General features: G+C 36.1%; 1 protein-coding gene across 1 annotated transcript; it reads right to left on the bottom strand.

The window, feature by feature from the left end:
- Positions 1 to 1716: 1716 nt before the first annotated feature.
- Positions 1717 to 24499, bottom strand: ATP6V0D2 (ATPase H+ transporting V0 subunit d2). Its single transcript, XM_083867537.1, has 8 exons — positions 24192 to 24499; positions 17329 to 17500; positions 15292 to 15470; positions 12520 to 12599; positions 10589 to 10666; positions 7162 to 7338; positions 5703 to 5780; positions 1717 to 5203 (listed from the first exon to the last, which is right to left on the bottom strand). The coding sequence occupies exons 1-8, from the start codon at positions 24319 to 24321 to the stop codon at positions 5042 to 5044; spliced, it is 1056 nt and encodes a 351-aa protein (XP_083723663.1). The 5' UTR covers positions 24322 to 24499; the 3' UTR covers positions 1717 to 5041.
- Between the last annotated feature and the right edge of the window lie 24 nt (positions 24500 to 24523).

Genomic DNA, 24523 nt, shown 5'->3' with positions numbered 1-24523 from the left:
CCAGAGAGGCAAGTGATAATAATGTTTGCAAAACTTCTCAGCTATCATCTCCTGCCAAAGAGGAGTCATCAACATGACTCATCCAAGAGTTCTAAGAAAATGTTATCTTTTTCAGTCAGCTGTTCAGTCTGCTGTGACCTGTGCTGGGCACAGGGACCATGCTGGTTACTACCTGGCATAATATTTGTCACAATATCCCGGCTGCTGCAGGGCACTGGGCAGCACACGGCCACACTGAGCAGTTTGAAGGGCAGATTCAGGTTTTTCACATAAACCTTGTGAATGCAGCCAGCACAAACACAGCCGTTTACTCACCCAGAGGCTCTAACCCTGCTCCCACTGAATTCAGTTGGAGCATTGTCATTTATTCCCATAGGAATATTACCTACAGTAGCTTTTGCTGTATGTAGTTATAGGCTTTTGTTAAGTCCTTTAGGGGTTTTTTGAGGCATAGAAAAATTTATATATATTTTTTTTATATATGTTTTACAACATATTGTTTAGACTAATTTGGAATTTTTTATGGTTTTCCTACATCCATGAAAGTCCTAATATTTGCTATAAATAAGCTTCATCTGTTTTATTTTGGTTTCTTTGGCTTCTGCATATTTCCAACAGTGTTAGTACTCCCTCTTCATGAAACATATGATAGACAAAACACCCTGGTTTTGGTTTCGTAATAGTTATAATGGTTCCATCTTGTCTTTTGGTAAAATATATGTGTATATATACATATATATATATACACACACACATACATACACCATTAAGCCATTTCTGTCAAAGGTTTGGCTGAGGGGGAAGATTTTTTGAAGGATGATTTCACCTTTTTGAATTTTTTAATTTTCCTACTGAGGACAGAGAATATGTGACCTCCTTTTTTTGTTTCTTGGTTTGTCCAGATAAGAGACAGCTTTTGTCCTCAAATTCTGTCTTTCTCAAGCTTGTTTGGGTTTTTTGGCTAATAGTCAGCAGTTGTAAGCAACACTGTTATGGGATTCTATTGAACTTGGCTGAAGCATTGTTGTAGGTATAAAGAATTTTTATGATCCTAAATTCTTAGGTCTAGTAGGCTTGTAATTATTTGAGTGCTCTCATTTGCCTCTTGTGCTGTGTGATATGGAGAAAATGGGTTAAATCAGATTAGACGAAAATGCAAAAGGTTTGCTTTATATGACTTCAATGAATTTATAACAAATCCTCCAAATATTTTAGGTGTTTTTCATATTTTCACTGGTAAACAAAGGTGTTGTGAAGGAACAACTTTTAAATTGTTCTAGATTGATTTACCCAATAGTTGCTCTCTCAGTTTCCAGCAGGTATGTGACTCAATAAAAAATTATATAGTTGACACACACATGTATGTGTGTGCGTGTGTGTGGGTATGTGCATGGTTATATATCAAAGCAGAAGTTTCAGAAAGCAATGAGACACAACAAGAAAGGGTATATACATTTTCAATATAATATTAATTACATAAGAATGTGTACTTTTTTCTGGATTGGAAAAAAAATACAGCTATTATCTTATCAAGGACCTTGGAAGTTCTATCTGTTCCATTTCAGTCAGTCTGATTAGCTGTTACATGTTATAAGTAGCAAGTTAGAACATGCAATTAATTTCCAGAGAATACATTTTTCTTAAGTAATGCTTAAAATAAGTGTGGAATATGGATTCCAAATAGTCAAATATTTCTCACAGTGTGTCATCAACATATTTTTTTTTCCTTTGAGAGCTTTGTCTTTTTATTTCTTGAATCACATTTTTTAATTTTTTCTTTGTCATTTGGGAGACTTTCCAACATATTGAATGATTTTCTGTTTGAGAAGACTTTTTGTGTCATGTAAACTGTTTTAACTGCCTGGTAGATATTATTGCCATTTATCACTTATTTTTTTCCATGATTTATATTACAATTTTTCTCCACATTCCTCAGTAAATCAATCTAGCTGTCCAGCAAATCAATGGATTTTGTCTTATTTCTTGTTTAAACTATTATGGTAATATTCATCGTAACAGCTTTATAAATCTGATGCAAATCCAAACACTGGCCAGCTGTCTCTGGATTGGTTTTGGTATTTCCTGAAATTCATGCTGGAATTGACAGAACCAGAAGAAGAGATTCTACCATTGTCAGCTGACTGTGAGTCCAGAGAAAGTCTTATGACCACATGCTGATATGATTCATCCTATGAATCTTCAGTTCTTAACAAACTACTGCACCTAGTGCAGTAATTCATGCAGGAAAGAGGGTTTGGGCATGGGGAGTGCTTCAAACACTGCAGCCTGGTCCATCCACAATTCCCTGCTGCCTAGTGGTTTGTGAGCAGATGACAAGCACATCAAGATGGAAAAGAAAGATTCACAGCTCTCAAGGCCCACCAGGAACTCATTCCTGGTCCTGCTGACCATCTCTCATTAAAAATGCAGCCCAAGGGGCGTAGTCATCCTAATTATACTGGACAAATTTCTCTGGAAAGGCTTAGCCATTAAAGGGTGTGAACACAAGTTCTTACTGAGAGGTGAAAGGAAGAAGCTGAAAGCTGGCTGCTTCCTGTTCTGCTATGTTATAGGTTGACATTACCATCAAGAAGCTAATAATGCCCTTGGTGGTGATTCTGTGATCTGAACTTGCACTATAAGATCTTGTTAGAGATGATATATGGCCTTTATATCCCCTTTATACTGGGTTCCTTCCAACTCAGCAAACTCTATGATTCTACTTTATATATCTATATTTATAGGTTTATAGATCTATAGTTTATATTTATATATACACCACCTTGAAGACTATTGTACTAACAAGGGAGTAATATAAATTATATCATTTATAGAAAAAGATAGATTTTGAGGTGTTATAAGTTTAAAGTCCTAGCTTGCTTGTCCTTGAATTGAATATGATTGAGGTCTATTACATCCTGTTCTCATTTGGCAAATATCTACACATTTGTTTTGAAAAGAACTTCAGTCAAAACTGATGTTGTCCTTTCCATAGTCTAAAGACCAGTTCTGCTGACAACACAGTCATGAAAGCTGCAATTCCTGCTCACTTCTTTCTGAGCCAACATTATCCAGACTGTAGCAACAGCAGCTGCATATCTTCCCTGGCACAGAATGATTTAGGGTGGAGAGCAGATTCTTTCCCCTTCAAATCACTTCAGAAAATTCTTGGCAGAAAGTCAGCTCATTTGTTTTGTTCGAGTAAGGAGGCCTTATTTATCAGTACAGAAAAAGTATTCATGCACTGTGCTGAATTGTATTAATTAAGTTTCTGTGTCCCAGACCAGTTGACTTTGCTATTCTTCTGCTCCCAACATTTTTTAAATGCAAATATAGAATTTCGTGTAATTTTAATGCAAATGTAGAAAAATCTACATATTTGTGGCAATGTTTTTTATTGCTTTCTCCATTGCAGTTTGTGAAATAGTTTGTGATACAGTTTGTGGTATAGGAAAGCACTGATCACAGATTAGACTTGGAAATAGAGTATTTTTTGTTTCTTTTTATTTTTTCTGAATTGCTGGATCTGCTAAAGATATATATTCCTTGATAGAGAAATAAGACTTTTATTCTTGTCTTATACACTTATTAATTTTTAGTCATTTTTTCTAAATTCCTACTATATTATTTCTAAAATAAATTAGGATTTTTTTAAAGTAATAAGATAAGGTTGTCTGGCATTCACAATAAAGCAAAGTATTAAAATCATCTCAATTCTGCATTAAATAAGTATAGGATGTTCTGGTATACAGCCCTTTGGTGTTATTTGCTGTTCAAGAAGTGTGGTTTTATAAAAAACCCCAAAATTTTATTACTTTTTATGAATTATGAATTATGAATTCATGTTCACATTTACATATTATAGAGAGAGCTATATTATCTCTCAGTTTTTAAAAGCAGGATGCATGAATGTTTCCCATAATTCTGAGGTGTTGACATCAGATTTTTTTTTTTTTTTTTTGTCTACTCAGCAGGAAATGGATTGTATTTCTGTATCATATTTACTGGAGGAACAGTCAGCTGAAGGGTGAGATTTGCTGTTGTGCAGCCTGAAACTGAGAAGTCATGCAGAAAATCAAGGTATGACCCACTGAAAGATAAAAGGGCAAATTCTTTGAATAGAGTAGGAAGACAGAATGTTGATAAAGCTTTCAAAATCCCCCCATTTTCTTCAGCAGGATTAATCTTGTCCTGCTACAATCTGGCTTCAACTGTTCCCTCTATTTTTAGCTACTGATCCTAGCCAGGTCCTCAAATAGCTCAGAGCTGGTGTTGTTTGTGTCTGATGTAAAACTGATACAGACTTGGTTGGCATTTTCATTCATGTTTCATAATCTTCCCTAGTGCATACATAAAGACAATTCTTTGGTGTGCAGGGAGGGGATATTTTTTTTGCTGTGGACTAGATCAGACCCCCACTGTTTGACATGTAGGGAGCTCCTAATTTGACCATAAAAGAAGAAACAAAAACATTTTAGTGACATCGAAGTTACTCATTTACATTTAGTTGCAGAGAGGAGTCACAATTAAGTTCAGGAAGCTCCTCCTTCAGATATGTTAAGGGCAATCTCAGAGTTTCTCTCTTATTTTGTATTAAGTCCTTCATAAAATCTGTATGCCATGAGAAAGACCCTATGAGATAGAAGTAGTGGTTTAGTTGACCCTTGGAGAATAACATTAATTAAAAAAAAAAAAAAAAGCCATTAAAGAGCTTTTCAAATGTCATTGATACAAATCTTGGTTGCACAGAAGAGAAAGGATGTATTTGTAAGACCTTGCAGGAGGTTTTTATTGATCAATTAAATTAAAATAGGCACAGTGGGGAACAAATATACCAGTAAATTTGTGAATAAACCCATTAGTATTTCCTTATGAAGTACTCATATCTCTAATTGCATTACTTTTTTTTTCCTACACTGATATATGTAAGGAGGGACATTAATGCAATTTAAAACATCTGATAAGAGTTAGTTTTTGAAATAAGATTTTTCTTCTTTTCTATGAAATGATGCATCTTTTTAAGCATGATAGATTCTCAGATTTAGAAAATTGGGATGTAGTTGTTAATTTTGGTTCTGTGTCTCTGAGAAATGCATTCAGCAATCCATACAATATTCCTGCATTCTTGTTCCTTTAACTTCACGTAGGCATAAAATACTCCAAAATGAAACTGGTTGTTGAATGCAAGCACATTCAGCTTTACCTGTAGAAAAGATGAAACAAGGAAGGTGAATGGGATTTTTATGGTAGCTTTTATGTTTAAGATTTCTTGCAGCTTTGCAACCATGATTATATTTAGCAATCTCTTGAGGATCAATGTAATTGAAATGTCATCTGTGGATTAATTTTGGTAATAGACTACAGCAATATTACAGGAAATAAAGGACAGTGGTGAAATATCTTCTCTAGTAAATTACTCAAAAGAAATTTCATTAAGTGGTGTTTATGAGATGTCTTTTGGATAGGCTATCAGGACTGATAGCTCTGTAAAGAGTCTTCAGAAGAATGTTATAGGATTAATTTTACTTTAAAAGGTAAATCCTTCTATTTTAATTCAGCCAAATGTTGACAGCCATAGAAAATCCATGTTCTTGAATAGAAAGCAGTATAGTAGAATCAAAAGCCTGGTGCCTCATTCTTGTTTTAATTATTATTCCATGTGAATAACATTCATTTTTGCATTTTAAGGGTAGAAGTTTTACCTCATGTTCAAAAAATGCGTCTTCCAGTGTCTTTTCTCCAGTACCACTCCCTACACCTTCAAACACAGCCTTGTATTCCTGAAAGCACAGACAATCACTCCATGGAAATAAGATAGTTTTGCATTCTGTACAGCACAGACACTTTACATTACTTTATAAATTAATCTTTGTTAAGTAATCTTTCCGTATTGAAGACCTCCTGTATAGATTACACTTCTACTACATAAATCAAAAGTTAAAAGCATATCATCAGCAAAAGAAAGAAAAATCACATTTGTTCCTGTATTTCTTATCATCATTTCCAACAATTTAAAGTAATTTACTGAAGGCACTAACAGAGACTTATTGTAGAATGACATGTGACCTTTCACTCCTTGGGACAGAGAGCACTGAACTTCTTGTACAAATAGTATCCATCAGAGCCAGAGCTCTAAAGGGAGCCAAAACACTGAACTCTGATCATCACATGGCTGCTCCATTTATTTCCAGAAGTCAGCTGGATTTGCTTTACCTGCATTAATATTTTATCCAAATCCATTAGTCTGATTTGTCATCCTGGAATATTCTGTGCAGATACATTTGACTTGATTTCTTAGGTGTTAGTTTCTGTGTAATTTCCTTCTCTGTGTGTTTGGTTTGGTTTTCCCTTAAAGTGTAGTAAAGATCTACTACAATGGTCCCAAATTCATCCAAATAACCCACAACTCATGAACAGTCTTGCTCTATATCTCACTGACATGACTTATGACCAAAATGTTCTGCTTATGCATAGGAGCAGATGCACAGCTCCACCTTTGTGGGGTTTTTTTTTGTGGAAAAAGCAATAGACTAAACATTTTTTATATACCTATTTTGAGGTACTGTAAATATTATAGAGTACAACAATTAATTATAGAATATATCAACTGTTGCAGGTTAACTAATTAATAATAACACTGTTTGCATCAATATAAACATTTTCATCTACTTCTTTGAATAATTTAGTGATTTGGAGAAAACTTTTTTGAAGGGAATTTTTATGACATACTGGCAATAAATCAGGTTTGACTAATCTGTGACATTAATTGTTTGGTCAGCTCAGTTTCACATGCTCTATGGCTCCTCCCCAAAATCTTGGAGGGAGCAGCAATGAAGTGAAACTCAATTTGGGGAGAGTTAATGGAGTAAAAGAGTTTGATTTACTAGGATGTAATTTGGTCTTACTTTAACTTCCTTGTAGGAGGAACTTTGTACTGCACTAATGTAATAGTCTTATCTTATCTTATCTTATCTCTTCATATCAAGTCTTTGATCCCATACACATTTTTATGGGAACTTTAGTACTTCTGCTGATTTTTTCCCTCTCTCGAAAATTCTTTTAACTTATGTGTACACTCTTCAAAATTTTGCTGATATCAGGAGATATTAATTAAGTAAATGTATTTTGGCTTTTCTTGTTTTAATAAATTAGTTTACGTACTGCATAGTATTCTGCAACACACTTCACTTGCTCGTAGTCATCTGCATTGGCCAGCAGGTGTAAGCCTTCTGGATAAAGTTTTCCACAGGTTGGATACAGCTTCTCTCGGTCATCTTTACTCAGCTCGGTGCCAAATGAGTTAATGGTGATGATAAAGGCACGTCTATCTGCCTCAAACTTAACATGAAAAACAAAGAAGGTGTTATTAGACATCTCATTCTAAATTAGGGTGGGCATATTTTGTTTTTTTTTTTTTGTAAGTCAAACTATGGAAATTTAATAAAAAAAAAAAAAAAAGTCGACTTGAGAGCATTGGAAGCATACCTTGTTTTTGAAATTGTAAATCCTTTGCAAACATGCATGAAATTTTAACTAGAAAATAAAACAAGATTTTGCAACCACAGCTTTTATTCTGTGATTTTTGTTCTAAAAATTTCGTTTCTGCTGCTTCCTCATTTCCCTGCTTAGTTACCCAGATGTTGACAAGAAAAAATATCTTCACACCCTCACATGTGAGATTATGAAATAATGATCTTATAAATAAAACTAATAAAGGAAAGGACCAAGAACCAATAGTACTGCCAGTAAACAAAGTGCTGTTGATAGTAAAGGTTGAATGAAAATCCTAAAAAAAGTAGTTTCTCAATGTACATATTTAAAATGATAATTTGATAAGGAGGAGGGGACAGTTTACTTGCCAAGTTAAAGTTTTAAGTATTTCAAATAACAGTTAATTTTAATACATAGAATCATAGGCTATATTTCTTCTGTCAGGTTTAGATGCCTGTAGTATTTGTATTTTCACTGCAGCAGCAGACTGAAAGGCAATCCAATGTCTAGATCTTGGGTTCTTATTTTGTACAAGGCAAAATTTCATTTACCATCCTTACAGTATGAATTAAAAATGCAGTAGTAAATAAAAGCAATATTTTCTTCTGTCTTGAGATCTAAATTGACTATGGTTTAATTATTTTCTTTATTTCTTACTTTCATGTTTTAAGAACAGCAGAGCCCTGGCTAGTTGCAGGTATTATGCAGGGAAAATCTTCCCAAGTGAAGAATATACAGTATACACACATTTTAGGCAGCTTACAAAATTTCTTATGCTGTGAATATTTCAGTTGATTTAAGCAGAGAGGTGCTCTTTTCATTTGAATAATAAGGCTGCATTTGCAACACAAATCTGCTACTTTAGCCAGTAAACACATATTCACATCTACTCTTGTGTACAGGAACACACAATAACACAACAACAGGATCTTGCTAGCTGCTGGCACTGACTTCCAAGTGAGGAAAAGGAGTAAACAGTAAAGAAGTAATGAGAAGACAATAAACATGCTTGAAAAGATTTCTAGCTAATGAATAACAGGGCCAAATTTCACTTCCCTTATTAATAAAAATCGGCCTATTAGACCGACTGAAACTGTTTTTGAAGGACAAATGCTTTTTTTTTTCAACTTGTTACAGTTATGTAGAATTTAGCTGTTAGATGTTTAATATTTTGTTGGTAAAAAACATTAGAGGCAATTGCAACTAATGGCAGGTAGCAGGTGTGGGTTCTGCTTCTGGTGGCTTCCAGTTTTAGAAAATTTGCAGGATAATTCCCACCCATACAGACCTCTCAATTCATCAAATTATTGGCACATGAGGTTCTCTATAGAGAGCAAGATCATGAGGCAATTTCTTGGCAACAGTTCACCTGATTGCTGCAGGAAGAGGTGGAGTCAGAGGATGAGCATTCCCTTAGTGTGTGTTTCCATGTGGGAGACTGCTGGTTCAGAATTTAGCATGGGGCTGTGCTAACTGACGCAGCTCTGGCTGCAGTGCAGTGCAGTCCTGCAGTTTCTTGCCAGATTCAGGGCTAAACATGCAGTGTGTGCTGTCCACAGTGGAAAAGAGATCATCACTACCCTTAATATGGAAGTTTGGCACCACATGTGGTGGCCAAGGAGTTGGGGAGCTGAATATCTCAGCCTCATTCTGTAGGGTCAGGTTGGTAGTCTTACATATCAGATTACAAAATAAATAGCAAGTATTCTTTTGAATAATTAAACTTGGGTTTGGTGGGTTTTTTGTGAATCCAACCATTAGCAGTCGGTTCCATGTGTCTCTACAGGTTAATAAAATGTTATAGAAAAGGAAATCTTCTGTAGAAAAGTTTATCCTCCTGGCTGTTTGACATTAGATAGGGATTTTAGAGAAGCTTATCATAGGCTAAATTGTTACCACTAATATGAAGGGAGTTTTATAACGTGCTTAAACTAATGTTAGTAACTAATCTGCTCTGAGCATGAATTTCTATTTAAAAATGAACTTACTGAAAAATCTGAATCAACTATGGAAAATGTCTTTATCTCTGCCAGGCAATCTCCTGATTTTTATTTTTAAGAAAAGTCAAAATACTTAATTTCTATTCGATTTAACTTGATTAGGAGAATTTTATTTAGAGCATAAATTGAAACATTGTGACCTCCTTAATTAAAATAGGAAATTGCAATTCCTTTAAGACATTGTTTTGTAAAATGTAATTCAGACACATTCTTCCCTCAGGGATGAGCTCCCAGGGTCATTATCTCTCTTCTAAATGCACACTTTCAGTATGATGTCATCAGAACTCAGTGAATTTTTTTGGTTTCCAGGGTGTAAAATTGCTTATCCAGAAAAAAAAGACTCCTGGAGGCAAGTGGGGTGGTCTGGCTGTCAGCCTCTGCAAAGAATTGTGATAGACTAAGTGAGAAAAAAAGAAAAGGGGACCTGAATGTTGGGAATTAAATTTTAAAAATTTCTACATCTTTTATTAAAATAACAGAGACAAAAATATCATTTGCTAGAAGCATGTATGCTTTGAGGGGAAGGCATTAGGAACTTTGTATATCACAGAAAAAATATCAAACTTTTCTGAGTTGAGACAAAAATATAAACCAGAATGTTCTACTTTTTTATATGACACTAATTCCAAAGGTCACTCAACTCTAACCATAACCACTAATTTTAATAGGAGAGTAAACAAATGTAGCAGTGCCATGAAGCTTGAAGATTATTGATAAGACAGTAATGCCAGGCTTTAGCTATCCCAAACTCAGTAATCAACATTTTTGGTTTCTCTAGATAATGGAGAGAAATGTTAAAGGACAACAGGCTGAGATTAGTCAACCATTTATTCTGTTCTGCTCTCTGTTACAGAAAAATATTAACTGAGACTGGCTCCTCCCTAGCAATGTTCTAGCTGCTTCCCTAGTCAAAAAGTAAAAGTCATCCTTGAGTACAATATTCATTACATTTTAGAAAAACAGGTATATTTAGAGGAGAAGCAAACATTTGACTGATACCTTTGCAAATGGAGAGAGATTGAACAGGAAAAACAAAGTGAGATAATTATGACAACATTTTGGAGTAGTTTAATGTATACAGACTGAATGTTTCTTACCTCAAGAATAGGTCTCATTATTTCTGCTGTAGTACCACCTTGTTTTTCACAAAACTTATAAAATGCCTCAAGGTAAGACTACATGAAAAAAGTAGAGAAATATTTTAGATGTTGCTTAAGACCTGGACGAGGATTGCATGTAGTCATAAACCTAATTTTTAAATACTTCCATTAACTTTGATAATTTCACCTATGAATTTAAATTTAAGTATGTGCTTAATTACTTAGTTTAAATGGAAGCTGAAATATTTGAATGCAAATGTCTTATTATGACAATTTGGTATCAAATGTTTTCAGAAATAATAAGACAAATATTATGTTTTACTTGCTTTCTAAAGAAGGAACTTTTTGAGCTCCATTGAGCTTCCACTGCATAATAAGGAGATGGCTGAAGGAAACTCTTCATTTATAGTGTGTGGAGGAGGGGATTTGGGCATATGCCACGGCTGTTGGGCCAGCAGGATGAGGATACACAAACTAATCCCTGCTGCTCTACCCTAAACCCTGGATTAGAATAGAACAGCAGACAAAGCTTCTGTAATACTGGTCTGCAGAGCCCTCTGGTCTATTAAGGATTCTGGCATCTGCACCCATTTCAAAATACCTGTGCAGGAAGGATACTGAATATCTCAGAGGTGCTGTTCTCCCTGCCTCTCAATCTTCCAAAATACTGTGTTAGAGAAGATCTATGTTAAAATGCATTTGCTACAACGTCCCACAATCTTGTTAGGAGCTGTCACTAACTATGCAATTAAGTGAATTTTAAGTAGAGACATCTCAAGGGGGATCTACTACGTAGAATTATGCATTAGATTCTGTATACTGCTATCTGATAGTAGAGCAGAAGCAATTGATCACATTGACAGCTGGAGTAAAGGAGAAATTATCTGTTAATAATTTAATAGAATGATCCCCCAGTACTCAGATGAGCAAGAATTAAAAAAAAAATAGGTTTGATAAGTGTTAATATATGGTCATCCACACAGGATATAAGAATCAAATATGTATGTTATCAAATTGGAAAAAGTGCCTAGTATAGTAGTACCATGAAATAATTAAAATACATGAAAAAATTAAAATACATAGGCAAAATTGATGTTGTATTGAATGACAGAATTATTAAATGTTTTAAGAATTAAAACTTTGCTTTGAAATTTATAAATATCATTTGTGAGACAAGCAGAATTTTCTTTTCTTTCCCCCTACTGCAATCAGATTACTGTAAAAATGCTTCCTGCAACCTGGGGAACCCACTGTAAAAGAAAGATGATAAAGATTTTGAAGAGATTGTGCCAGGAGGAACTATTAGTGGATTGGAGTATGTATAGCCTTTAAAGAGACCATTGTAAGGGTAGTGACCTGCATGCAAGATTTGTAAAGTACTTTGAAAATACAAGGCACATATTAGATGCATATCTTTGCAGCGCTGTGTTGTAACAATGATAAAAAATATTTTAAAAGGAAGAAAATGTTACAAAATCCTTAAGTAAAAATCATGTTAACTAGACTCAAAACCATTGGACCTTTTCAAATCTCATCTTCTTTATATAAATAAAGATAAATGTTAGCCAAAAGCCTGCCTAGGCTCATCAGGAGCTAAGAGTTCTCTGGCATTTGGTGGATAACTGAGTTATTCATTAAAAAATCTGGATCTGGATATTAGCCTGACATCTAGAACATTCATTAATAAGATATTAAATTAGAATTTGGATGCAGACCTAAAATTTGAAAACTCCCCATAGAGTGGAGTAGAAATGGAAGCAGCTGGGTTTCATTCCTGGACTTGAAATCAACTAGATGACCTCAGACAGCTTGCTTTATCTCACCATACTTCTGTTTCCCCATCCATAAAACAGGGTTAATGATACTGACCTGCTTGGCTGAGACATTTGATAAACCCCAAATATTATCATTTTGTTGCAAAAACTTGCCTTGTACAGTTTGTTGCGCATTATTTCAATGTTCATTTCATCCAGGTCGTTTTCAGACAGGCAGTCTTGAAAAAAAGCAGCTGAAAGCAGAGGTTATAATATAGCAGTATAAATCTGCATGCTAATAATATGCATCTTCCTTTCTATTGCTCACCAGTGAGTGAACAAGAATCTGAGGGTTCTGTTGTACAAGAAAGGGTGACATAATAGAAAGGAAGAAAAATCCGCTTGATTTTCCCCTTATCCTCCTATCCCCTCCTTTTTAATGAGAAACTGCAGTGAGGGGAATCAATCAGTGCTGTAGCCACAGTCCATGTCTCCAGAGAGAATCAGATGGGAATGCTGATGAAAGCCCTAATCTTCTCTGATGTATATAGTTTGGTTATTATGGAGATTTTCTACTGAGGGACATGAAAAATAATTTTTGTCTGAAATCATGCAGCTATTCTGCAATTGTTAAGGAGAATCCTCTTTCCTATTTTCCCTTTTCTTCTCTGTGTATATCATGTGGGAAAGGCAACAGGTTGCAGCTGATCAAGGGCACATGCTTTGACCTTGACCATCTGTGCTTATGGGTCCTCTGCAGAACTGACTAAAGAGCAAGCATTTGAGCAGGGAGGCAGCAGATGAATTTCACTTGTGCAGCTGGACCATTTAAAATTATGATATTCATAATCAACATGTGCCTGAGCTATTCCCAGTGTGGCAGAGCAGTACTGTATGAGAGAGTGTTTTCCCAACCAGTGGAAATGGAAGATGATATTTACACAGAGGATGTGAGCCTGGCTATGTTTTGTGGTCTTATCCCTTCCCACTTTTCCAGCATCCAGGATTTTGAATGGAGAGTATCAGAAAGTGTAGCCCTGAGAATTCCCTTCAGTGTCTCCTTATAGATCTATTGCCCACAAATTTGTCCCATGACTTTAAAGAGTTGATACCACTCTTTTCTTTTACAAAGTAATTTAGGAAAAAAAAAATTCAGAAATTTACTAGCAGCTGTGTGAAAGCAGTGGTTTAGTTTACCTTTTGAAAACTAGTTTCTGCTGGGATTTGGTCTTCTGAAGGATTTGGTAGCAGCAGTTCATAAATCACTGTGAACAAACCACAGCTCTCAGGAATCTGTAAACAGTGTCCATACCTCCCATCAGCTTTGTTCACTCCAAACTGCAGTCTGGGCTTTGTAGTCTGTCTACATGGCAGCACTGTTCATTTTAGCTGTCCTGCTCTGTCCCTTCTCTGATTTCACTGCACAGTGTGTCAGTGCCCAGGAACTGGTGGGAGTGTCCTGCAGGGTGGCCTCTGTGAGGGACAGGCAGGACTTTTCTGTGCTGGACACAGCCAACTCCAGCTGGCACCCACCACAGGGCACAGCCAAGCCCCTCAGTTGAGCAGGTGTATCTGAAGGGGGCCTACCTGAAAACCAAACTGGGAATTGGGACTTTTTACCAGGGTGTGTAATGATAGGACAAGGACAAACTGAAAGAGGGTAAGTTTAGATTAGGTATTAGAAAGCAATTCATTACTGTGAGGGTGGTGAGGCACTGGAACAGGTTGCCCAGGGAAGTCATGGATGGCCCATCCCTGGAATTGTCCAAGGTCCAGTTGAATGGGGCTCTGAGCAACCTGGTCTAGTGGAAGGTATCCTTGCCCATGGCAGGAAGGTTGGAACTAGATGATCTTTTAGCTCACTTTCTACCCAAACCATTCTATGATTCTATGGCTCTAAACTCCCCCGGCTCCTTGTGACACACCCTGCCTGTCTGGAGGGATGCAAAATAATCTACAGGGATAACAGTGGGGCAGGGAAGAGGAGCCTGGTGTGAAGGAGCAGCAAAGGCTGGAGGAAAGGCTTTTCTCCCAAGTGTCTAAATGTTTCATTATTTTCTGTTTGTTTCCTTATGTCTGGATCAGTAATTTATTATGTCATACCTATATTAATCAGTAATAAATCAAGTTAATTTCTCCACAGATGGAGTCTGGTTTGCCTGCAATGGTAGCTTGTGTGTGATCTCAACCCACAATCTCTTTTTTTCCACCTTTTTTCTCCCTCTCATTGTGCTGAGAGTAAGTGACAAAGTGGCTGAGTGGGAATTATTTTTTTCTGTCTGGGGCCAATCTACAGCACCTTCTTGAGAAGCAGAACCCAGAACCTCTCACAGTACTGAAGATGAGGGCACATAATGGTTTCATATACATTCAAATCCATCCAGTTCTGTCTTATACTCAGTGCCCTTCACAGCCTATTAGGTTTTGCTTGTATTGGCTGCTGCACCACATTGAGCAGAATTTCATCTTAATTTCATAATGTGACATTACCAAACTTTACCCTGATTTTCTCTTAGATTTAATTCTTCAAAACAGGACTTTTCTTTATAATTGAACCATGCCTAAATCTCTCTAGGTTCTACCGTGGCATCTAATATTTATTAGTAGCTGTCTGCTTGATCTCTAGTGAAAATACATTTTTAATATATTATAGGTGTTGAAATAAAAATAGAGATGTTTTAAATCAGTGACTACTTTGAATATAAAAGATACATATTACACTTCTTGAGTAGCATGTTTTCTCTGTGTCTGCTACCCAAGGTGGATATTTAAGCTCTTAATAAATGTTAATAGAATATGTCCTGAACACCACTTCAGAAGTGCTTGATCCACACTTCAAGATTTGTGTTACCAAAACACAGCATATTCAGTGGGAAACATCCTGTTCTGAGGAATACAGGATTAGTAGTTTTGCGGAAAAAAATAAATTATTTAAAAATATTTTACCTAATGGTGTGTCAACCAAAATTGCATTGAAGAGTTCAGTGGGGTTTGAGGCAATGCTGACTGCTTCCATTTGCTCAAAGCTCCCCAGTGGATGGCACTTGGGAACAAGTTCAGCTATGGGTCGCTGATGTAATGTGCCAGTTATTAAAAGAATTATGTTGTCAATCATATAATTGTATCTGTATTGGAAAGAAAAAGTAAAAAGAAATTGTTTTTATAATCAAATTTCACTTGAAAAAACAACAGAAAAAAATTTTGAAAATTCGCCATAATGCCAAAGTATTATCAGAATGTATGTTAATTATGTATCAATAGCTCATCAAAAATAAACAGAGGCTTTAAAATAGCAAGTAGATAAACAGCACTAGTTTTAAACCACATGACTGATTTAGAAAATGTACACTTTTAAAGAAGATGTTTTTTTAAGTCATCTTGACATATGACTGTAATAAATATAACAGCTGAGAGATGTAGATTCACTGTAACAAGTGACAATGAGTGGTATCCAAAGCAAATCACCTGAGCTAGCAACTTTTCTAGTTTGGGACTTTTTTTTTATTTCATATACGCCTTCTGGACAAAGGAATACTTGGGAAACTCAGCGCTAAAGCTGCAGAGTTTGTGCAGATGGTCCAATCTTAGAGTTTTCTTCTCACTCAGCTTTAAACATCCTCCCATGACAGAGCTAAGAACAGGCTCTTAAATATTTCTTCTCTATTACTTAAAGGGTTTTTTTGAGTAGAAGTTTTCTATCAGCTTCGTATTAGTTTTAGTGTCAAAGAGGCTGATAAGGCTCTTGCCAGTGACTCGGAAATGGGAACACTATTCCCTTGAATGCCAGTCTTGAGTTTGCACTGTTGACTAAGAACGCAGCTAGAAACATACAGGGATATGTTCTCACCCAAAATCTGTGTAGAGGGCTTGAGGATCTGGTGGAATGTAGTTCAATGATTTGTGTGAAATATCTTTAACAGTGTATCCATTATTTTAAAAAACAACAGTGTGCAAAGGTTGTGCATAAACATCTATACATTTATGTCAATGAGTGCGAGAAAAGAGCTGCCATAACTTTCATGCTTTCGTTTTTATTTCCCTGAAACAAAATATAAACATTATATGCCTACAGGTCACAGGCATCCTAGGACAACTTTTGAGATCCTATTAGCATATTAGCCCTAAGAGCAGTCAGCTACACACAACCAGAAAAAAAACCACTGACGATACTTCCTTTTTTACTGTTATAATAAAAATGCTCCTTGTTAGTTGAACAGTTAACAGTCCTTGTTAAAGTATATTAAAAGTACAAGATCAAGGAGAGTAAATAGTTAGGTAAAATACATGCTGGTATTCTGCTTATCCATGTTGTTATAAAGCAGATCCCTGTTCTTAAAGTTGTTTAAGCCATTCATTTCAAGTTTCTTCTATTTATGATGGTGTTGAGTTCAGAGTTTTCTCTTCATCCAGCATCAAACAGCAGCTGAACTTTCAAAAAAAGCTACTCAGATCTAAGTACCTTGCAGTATACCATATAAAGTCGTCCTGGTTTTTATTTATTTGGTTCAAATAGTACAAAAATTATGGTGGGTGTAGGATGTGTTGTTTTTCCCCTATTAAAAAAGGTCTACAACTTGCCACATGCCTAGGAATTAAATTACTTCCCTGTACATCATGAAATTGTTCATCTTGCATGAATCACACCCCTCCCTCCACATGTAGGTTTTCAATTTCTTTGACTTAAACAGTGTTTGAACATTTTAACCATTTTTAATTAATTAATGTCTACCACTTCTTCGGCCACTGTTCACGTAAAAAAAATCTGCTTCTGTTCTTTAAAATAATCAGTTGCAAAGACAACAGCTCTTCATATACACATACAGTTTCAGAATTTATATTAGCAAATAAAGTGTGTAAATGTCACAGTATCAAAGTAATTTTGCTGGTTTTAACACTTAATAGAAATTCCAATATATTGCATTTATGCTATTTTAACTGCTTTTTCTACTACTGTGTGGTAAGCAATGTGGTAATATTACTTACGTGACAAAATTCAGAAAAGTGGCAAGTGGTTCAAAAGCATGGTTTCTAAAGTAATGAAATTCTGTGAGTAGTTTTGTTTTCAGTTTTTCGTCAATGGTGGAAACAGTGAGAGGGCCAGTTTCATTAGCCAAGAAGTTGCCGTAGTCTGTAGTCTGTAGATGTAACTTCAGATCTGGAATTAAATTCAGGAAAGATCATGAGAATAAACTGTCATATTATCTGCAACCAAGTTTTTTTAAGTTAACTTCTAATACATTTTTATCTTAAGAAACTGATCATACCCTATTGAAAAGTTTTTTGCATAGATTTAATGTAGCATAACAGCAAATTTGATGCAAATTCGTACTGCTTTCTATCAGTAATACTTTCTGCATGCTGTAGGAAAGAACAAATAATTTATGCCTTTGTCAGAAGTTTTACCATCATCTTTCAGTTTCAGACATACCAGATAAACAGTTGTTACTGTCTCTAGTCCCTCCCTCATCAAATTTGTTCAATGTTTCGATTTCACTGATTTGCACCCTTATAATATGTGTCAGTTGTTTTGTCTGGTGCACTCTCATGGACTGTTTTGCATTAATAGGAATCATCATTCAACTTTGGTAAGATCTTAAATACTCCCATGAAACATCTAAATCTCAAGTAAGATTATAATCTTCTGTTATCAGTCTGCCTGAAGAAGAGAACACATCTTGCTGGCACACATTCTGGACTCCAAATGGATTCTATAGTGGAGCACTTGAAAGGGGAGAGTTTACACTCTCTTAGCGTTTCTGGTTTGGCTTTCTCTGATTTATAGCTGCCAGTAGCAAATCCTAAGAAACTGTTCCAGAAACTTGGGTCATTGTGACATTTTCTGTTTGAGCTCTCAACCCTGGTGACTGAGGAAAATTAGTTATTTCAACCACAAAGTTAAAAGAAACTTTACAATAATGTACAATTTTCTCTGCTAGCCATTTTTTAGCATGAGGCATAAGCAAACATTTGAATCAGTTCTTGCTGTTCAAAGCAGTTTAACATTTTCTTTTAGAAAAGGCCCCACTGTAATGCATAATTGTGTTCAAATGCTATATTAAAACTATTTCAAATTATAGATTGGGATACTGTTATATGATTTGGGCATTTATATTAATTAGATTTCTATGTGAAATCTGTACTGATAATTAGGGAAAAGGACAGTAACACTCCCACTGACAGAAATTAGGATGTACCTGTAAGGAAGTTAATTTGCAGTTAGCAAGGCAAGCATTTATCAGTACAGTAGCTACTTTTGCCTATTTCCCTCTGTGTATACTTCCTTAGTATGCAATAAAGCTGCCTACACTGATACTAAAAGCAAAAGAACTAGTACAATGTGAATCAGACTCCTATGTTTAGCACTGTAGCTTACTGAGATAAACTTCATGGAGTTTTCTGTGCAATTTGGCTGCCACTCAAAGTTGCTCAGAGTCCTATCCCATCTGGCCATGAATGTTTCCAACCTCTCTAGGCAACCTCTTCCAGTGTTTTACCACTCTCCTTTTAAAAAAATTCTTCCTTATATTTAGTCTGAATCTATTCTCTTTTTGTTTAAAACCATTGCTCCTTGTCCTATTGCTACAGTATTGCTACTGGCCCTATTAAAAAGTTTGTCTTTATCTTTCTTGTAACTCCCCTCAGGTACTGAAAGTTGGCAATAAGGACTTCCTAGAATCTTCTCCAGGCTCAACAGTCCCAACTGTCTCAGTTTTTTCCCACAAGAGAGATGTCCCAGCCCTAGTTCCAGATCATCTCTGTGGCCCTACTCTGGACTCACTCCAAGAGGTCCAAATCCTTCCTAGCTGGAGACTCTAGAGCTGGACAAAATACTCCAGGTGGGGTCTCACGAGGGTAGAGTAGAGGGGGAGATCAATTTCTCTCCCTTGCTTTAGATGCAGCCCAGGCTAGGGTTGGTTTTCTGGGCTGTGAGCACGTATTTTCAGCTCGTGTCTGATTTTTGTCCAAGAGTAGTAGACATACAAGTCCTTTCTTCCACAGGTCTGCTCTCAATTCCTTCCTGCCCCAGCCTGTGTTGATACCAGGCATTTCCCAGCCCAGATGCAGGACTTTACACTTGGCCTCTCCTGAGATTCCCATGGGCTCATTTCTCCAGCTTTGCTGGGTCCCTCTAAATGACGTCCCGTCCCTCAGTTGTGTCAACTGCGCTACCCAGTTTGGTGTCACCTGCAAACTTGTTGACAGTGCACTCCATCCCACTGTCTGTGTCCCTGATGAGGATATCAAACAGTGCTGGGTCCAGTAAGGACCCTTCAGGGGCACCGCTCATCATTGAGCTCCCTCTAGACTTTGAAACATTACCCACAACCCTATGGATGCAAACAATCAGCCAGTTCCTTATCCACTAGATGTACTCGATTCATCAAATCCATATTCAAATCACAAAACGTCCTTAGAAGAATCATAGTTTCAGTACAGACTTCCATGTAGGAAAAGAAGAAAGAGAATCCAAATATGAAAAAAGAAACACAAATGAAGCGGGAAAGGTAAGGAAGACTAAGAGATAAATAAAATACAGTTATACCCAGAAATTAGTTGAACTATGTAAGACCAAGTTTTTAAAAATCACTAATATTTTGATTTTACACCTACCCTTTCTGTGAAAACTGTTCATTCCTACTTTTTCTCTTTTTTGTTGCAGAGTGCAAAAATACTTGGCATATGCTGAGATTAGATAATACTACTTTATTAGATGCAGAGCTGAATTCCAACTTTTCTCAATTCCTTTACAGATGAACCACAGATATTTACCTCTAGTCACACTCTGTAAATGCCTTTCAAACACAGTCGTTTTCAGGGGTTAGCAACTTAAAGCAGACTCTAAAACACAAATATCAGCCCCAGTATGGTATTGAGCATTCTGAACTGTGATTAAAATCATCATGAGATGATGAGCAGAAACAAAAACCTGCTGATTGAGAGCATTTTCACAGGACTTTGTTACTGTTTCTCAGTTCTCTGATTGATTGAGTGGCTTCATAAACCATGGCTTAATATAAGGCACAAAAATTATATTGCTATAATTCGTTAAATAGCCTTACCCATCTCCCAAAAACTATGGAGGAAATGTTATACTCAGGAATGTTGGGTTTATAACCCTGTCGATTACACAGCCAACAATCATCCACAAACTCCAATACTGTATAATATCAATCAGGAATGTCATAAACAGAGTTCACAGTCTCTGCAGCTCAGAGACTGAACTGGTGGTCCTAAATTACAGTTCTCTCCTTGCTGCTGGCATAATTATGGCCTGGGAACTGTTGCAGTGAAACACTTGCACTAGTGACATGACTTGGTGACTCAGGAGGAGTAGATGGCTGAGCATTACAGGGGCCTCAGACATTCCTGTTCACCAAAACTTTTTATTGATGGTAGCTGGAAACCTACACAAGACTCTGGCCTTTGTCCTAAAGATCCCTAGGAAATAAAATTCCTCTATTTCAGCTGTCATCCATTAATTTCAATTGTCATCCATCTGCATTGCCTATTTCCTCATAAGGAAACATGTAGGGAAACAACTTATAGGAAAAGTATGACCTTAAATAATTACATGGGTTTACTCACAACCAAACAGCAAACAAACACAATTAACTGACCTATGACTAAAAGGAATTAATGCACAGAGGCAGAGTAGTTTAAGATGAATGCAGTTAAGACAGGAAGGATCCTGATTAGAAAGAAAGAGTATTGTGAAAACTTTAATAAAGTGTTAACCTGGTCTCTTGGCATCGAGTTCATGGTAATTTGTTTGACTCCTCACTTTGATAGCAATAACCAACTAGCTGCAGTCTTCTTTCAATTAACATTGTTATTTCAGCCATATGCTGGCAGGCCTTGGCTCTGGAAAGTTAACTTATTTCTGTGATTCTGTGGGGAGCAGAGTTGTGATGCTTGTCCTTCTGTGACCTAGCCTCCTTTCTACAGAGCAGAAGTCTTTCTATCACACAAAAAAGCAAGAGAAGAATAAAACACTGCATTTGGACACCTCCACACTCTCACACCCCCATAATTCTACTTCAAAAACTGACAGCGAGTTTGCTCTGGGAACCTCATTCCCTTGAAACAGATGATGCCGTAGGGCCAAACCAGTACCATGCAGCCCATGGGTAGCGCCATGAAAATCAGAGTAGTTCAGCTAAGACCAAAAGGATGTCTAAATGGAGCTGAAAGCCTCTCCTCCTGTCTGTATGGCCCTGAATTGAGAGGACACAGTGGTATCATTAGTCTGTTAGCAGCCTTTTCTTTCTGTCTCTCTTTTACACTTGCTCTGTGATTATGAAGCAGATGTAAAGCACTAATCTACAGTTTTTCTTGTGGTTCTTCAGTACTGACATTATGGTTTCCTCTCTAGAGATACCAAAACCACTTTTGAAATTAAAAGATCTTTTTGTTTCTATTTATGGGTTACTTTGAGTGGTTTTGGTTTTTATTTTCTGCTTGTTTGTTTTAGCATATTTATAGTGTTTTTAACTTAGGCCATTTTTTGTGGTGTTGTGCTAAGCCACAGAATGCAGAATAGGATAAATTTATTGCCTTTTAATGTGAAGACATGATGGCACTACTGAGCAAACATCATAGTTCTACAGCACAAATCTTCTTGCTGAATATTTCAAATTTAAATAAAATAAAATATATGAAATTTACTTTAGAGGTAGGGGTCTGTGGGTTTAGTGCACTGTACACTCACAGTGAAAGTTCAATATTACAGCATCCTACATGTGCAAAGAGGTAAGTGTGTTTATCATCATGCAGAAATCCATTATTTCTCTTATTTTCATTTGGTAGGTAAATGGTGGGAATTAGTTAGCTGTCTATAATAAGTAGAAAAAAGTCACAATGGTGAAAGAGATGTAGCTGAATGGAGAAAAAGGGGAAGTGATAGTGGGTAGTAGAGATGTGCTTGTAGGAGGGATAATGAAGGCTGCTGCTTCTATTGATAAAATAATTTGCATTCTAAAGTTGAATGAACACTAGAAAAAATAAGTTTCAAGAACAAAACTAATTGTTCTTTCTATTATAAATTTTAATTAGAAATGATTTTTTATCTCTCTGTTGTTACCTGTCCATCTGCTGCATGCTCTTAAAAATATTGAAACTTTATATATCTTAGAAATATTTGAAAACTACTTCATGGTGGTAAATAACTTCCTTATAGCATGACTTAAAATTTAGGGGGTTTTTAGCTTTCTAAACTAAACATGAACAAGTATTCTTTTGTAAAGGGTGCAAATAATCCCTTTTTCTTTGAACTCCATATATTTTCTTCTTATTCAGAAGCAACCAGAATTTTTTTCCTTCACAAAGTTTTGGATGACATCATTTATTGAATTTGTCTGCAGGGAAAAGTGGAGTGACAACACAGTTTAATTATTCTACCAATCTGTCCTTTGTGTCTTTTATGGATGTTTGAATCTGTTACCTTTTTCTGAAGTCTGTATACTTATGCAGCAGGACTTTTTACTGAAACAATTAAATACGGTATCAAAAGTTTCTGTATAGTCTTTAAGTTGCATAGATCACAAATGCTGGAACAAATAGGGTGAAGAAATGGTTGATTTTGTCCAGCTGACATAAGGAATAGATTTCATTTCTCAGAGTGATTGTATACATCTATTCTGTGTGTCTAAACTGCCACTGTATTAAATGGAGAGCTGATACAGCTCTCCAGGTTATCAGCAGCAGTAGACACATGCACTTGGTCAGTTCAATAGTGTCTAGATTCCATTGACTGTATTATAATCTCTTCTTTAACCATAAGAGGAAAATTATTTTAGGGATAGGTAAATATCTATGTGCATTTCTTTAAATGTAGTTGTTTTAATCTGAGAGATGAATGTCAAGCAACCTTTGCAGGCTTATGTTATTATTTATATTAATGTTTTAGACACCCTCAAAACTCTTTGAGATGGGAATCATCATTCTTCACTTTTTCTTACCCCAAACCCAGTACTGCATGCATAAACCAACCAAAGCTTAAAATAGAGTGAGCTTATTCATTCTCTTTCTTCCTTTTCCAAATGGATCTAATAGACTGCAAGTTATAGAAATTGAGTGTATATTTATAGCTTTCATTTTGCAGTCAGGAAAATTAACTTTATGTTCCTTTAGAAGGGTGATTTCTTTCTGTTGCATTTTTTTTCCTGCCAAGTGTCTAAAGGTACGTCATATGATTCTTTGGTACAAGTTTGTCTTCATCAGGCTGTGACCAGTCTTGGCCACAGAAAGCTGTTTTGAAAACTACTGTGTGTTCTCTTTATTACTATGGCAAAGTCACCTTGAAAAGAGCTTTTATTATTTATTTTTTTTCTATTTCCCTGACTTTTATCTTTTGTGGAGTCTAGTTTTCTGTTCCTGGTAAGTTGAGTTTCCACCACTGCCCTAAAACTCAGGAAGCAATAAATCACTAAAATAATATATTTTACATAGAAACTCAGAGCCAGATTGTAAGCTTTTAATAAGATTTTGGAAACTATATTAATACAGCTGAAATGGTATGAAAGTTCCAAACCTGACCTGTTCTATAGCATGGTTAAAATCTGTGAGAAGGTTGCCAATCTTCACAAAAATGCTGTGGATGAGATTTCTAAACTTTATCAGTAAACCAGAAAGTCCCATCATCTCTATTGCTTAGCAAATCACAGCCTGCACACAAACCACAGTCTATGGAAAGCTATTAACTTAAATATGAGAACAGTTCTTCAAAGGACATTGAGGTTATCTCTGGGTTTAAGACAAACTGCCAGTAGTTCAGTCTTTTACCCTCCCTTCTTCAAACACCTAAGCAACAGTGTTTCTTCCCAAATAAAATAAACCAGCAGACTTACCTTCTAGTGTCTCACACTGTGCTAAATTGACATAGTCTGCACTTGTCAAGATCCCAGCTTTGAACCCTCGGACCAGACCCTCCAAGTAGCCATGGTCCACATTGAAGTAAAACTCTGAGTATCCTGGCATGGAGGAAAAGATATTTAATCTCTCTTCTGGGTACTTGATGGTACTGAATATCTGCCACCCACTGTTTTTTCCCCTCTTTGGAAGGAGTGACAAATAGTCACGGAATTCCTGCCAGCCTATGATTGTGTTTTACCAACTGGTTTCTTCCTGTTTCTTGCTCCTGCAAGAAACTGTAGTTGCAGTACAGTTGATGCTTACACAA

The sequence above is a fragment of the Zosterops lateralis genome (genome assembly GCF_965231275.1).
Source record: "Zosterops lateralis genome assembly, chromosome: 1".
In the NCBI taxonomy this organism is placed as follows: domain Eukaryota; kingdom Metazoa; phylum Chordata; class Aves; order Passeriformes; family Zosteropidae; genus Zosterops; species Zosterops lateralis.
Note: the sequence above shows the minus strand (reverse complement) of the source record. Positions and strands in the feature narration are given on the sequence as shown.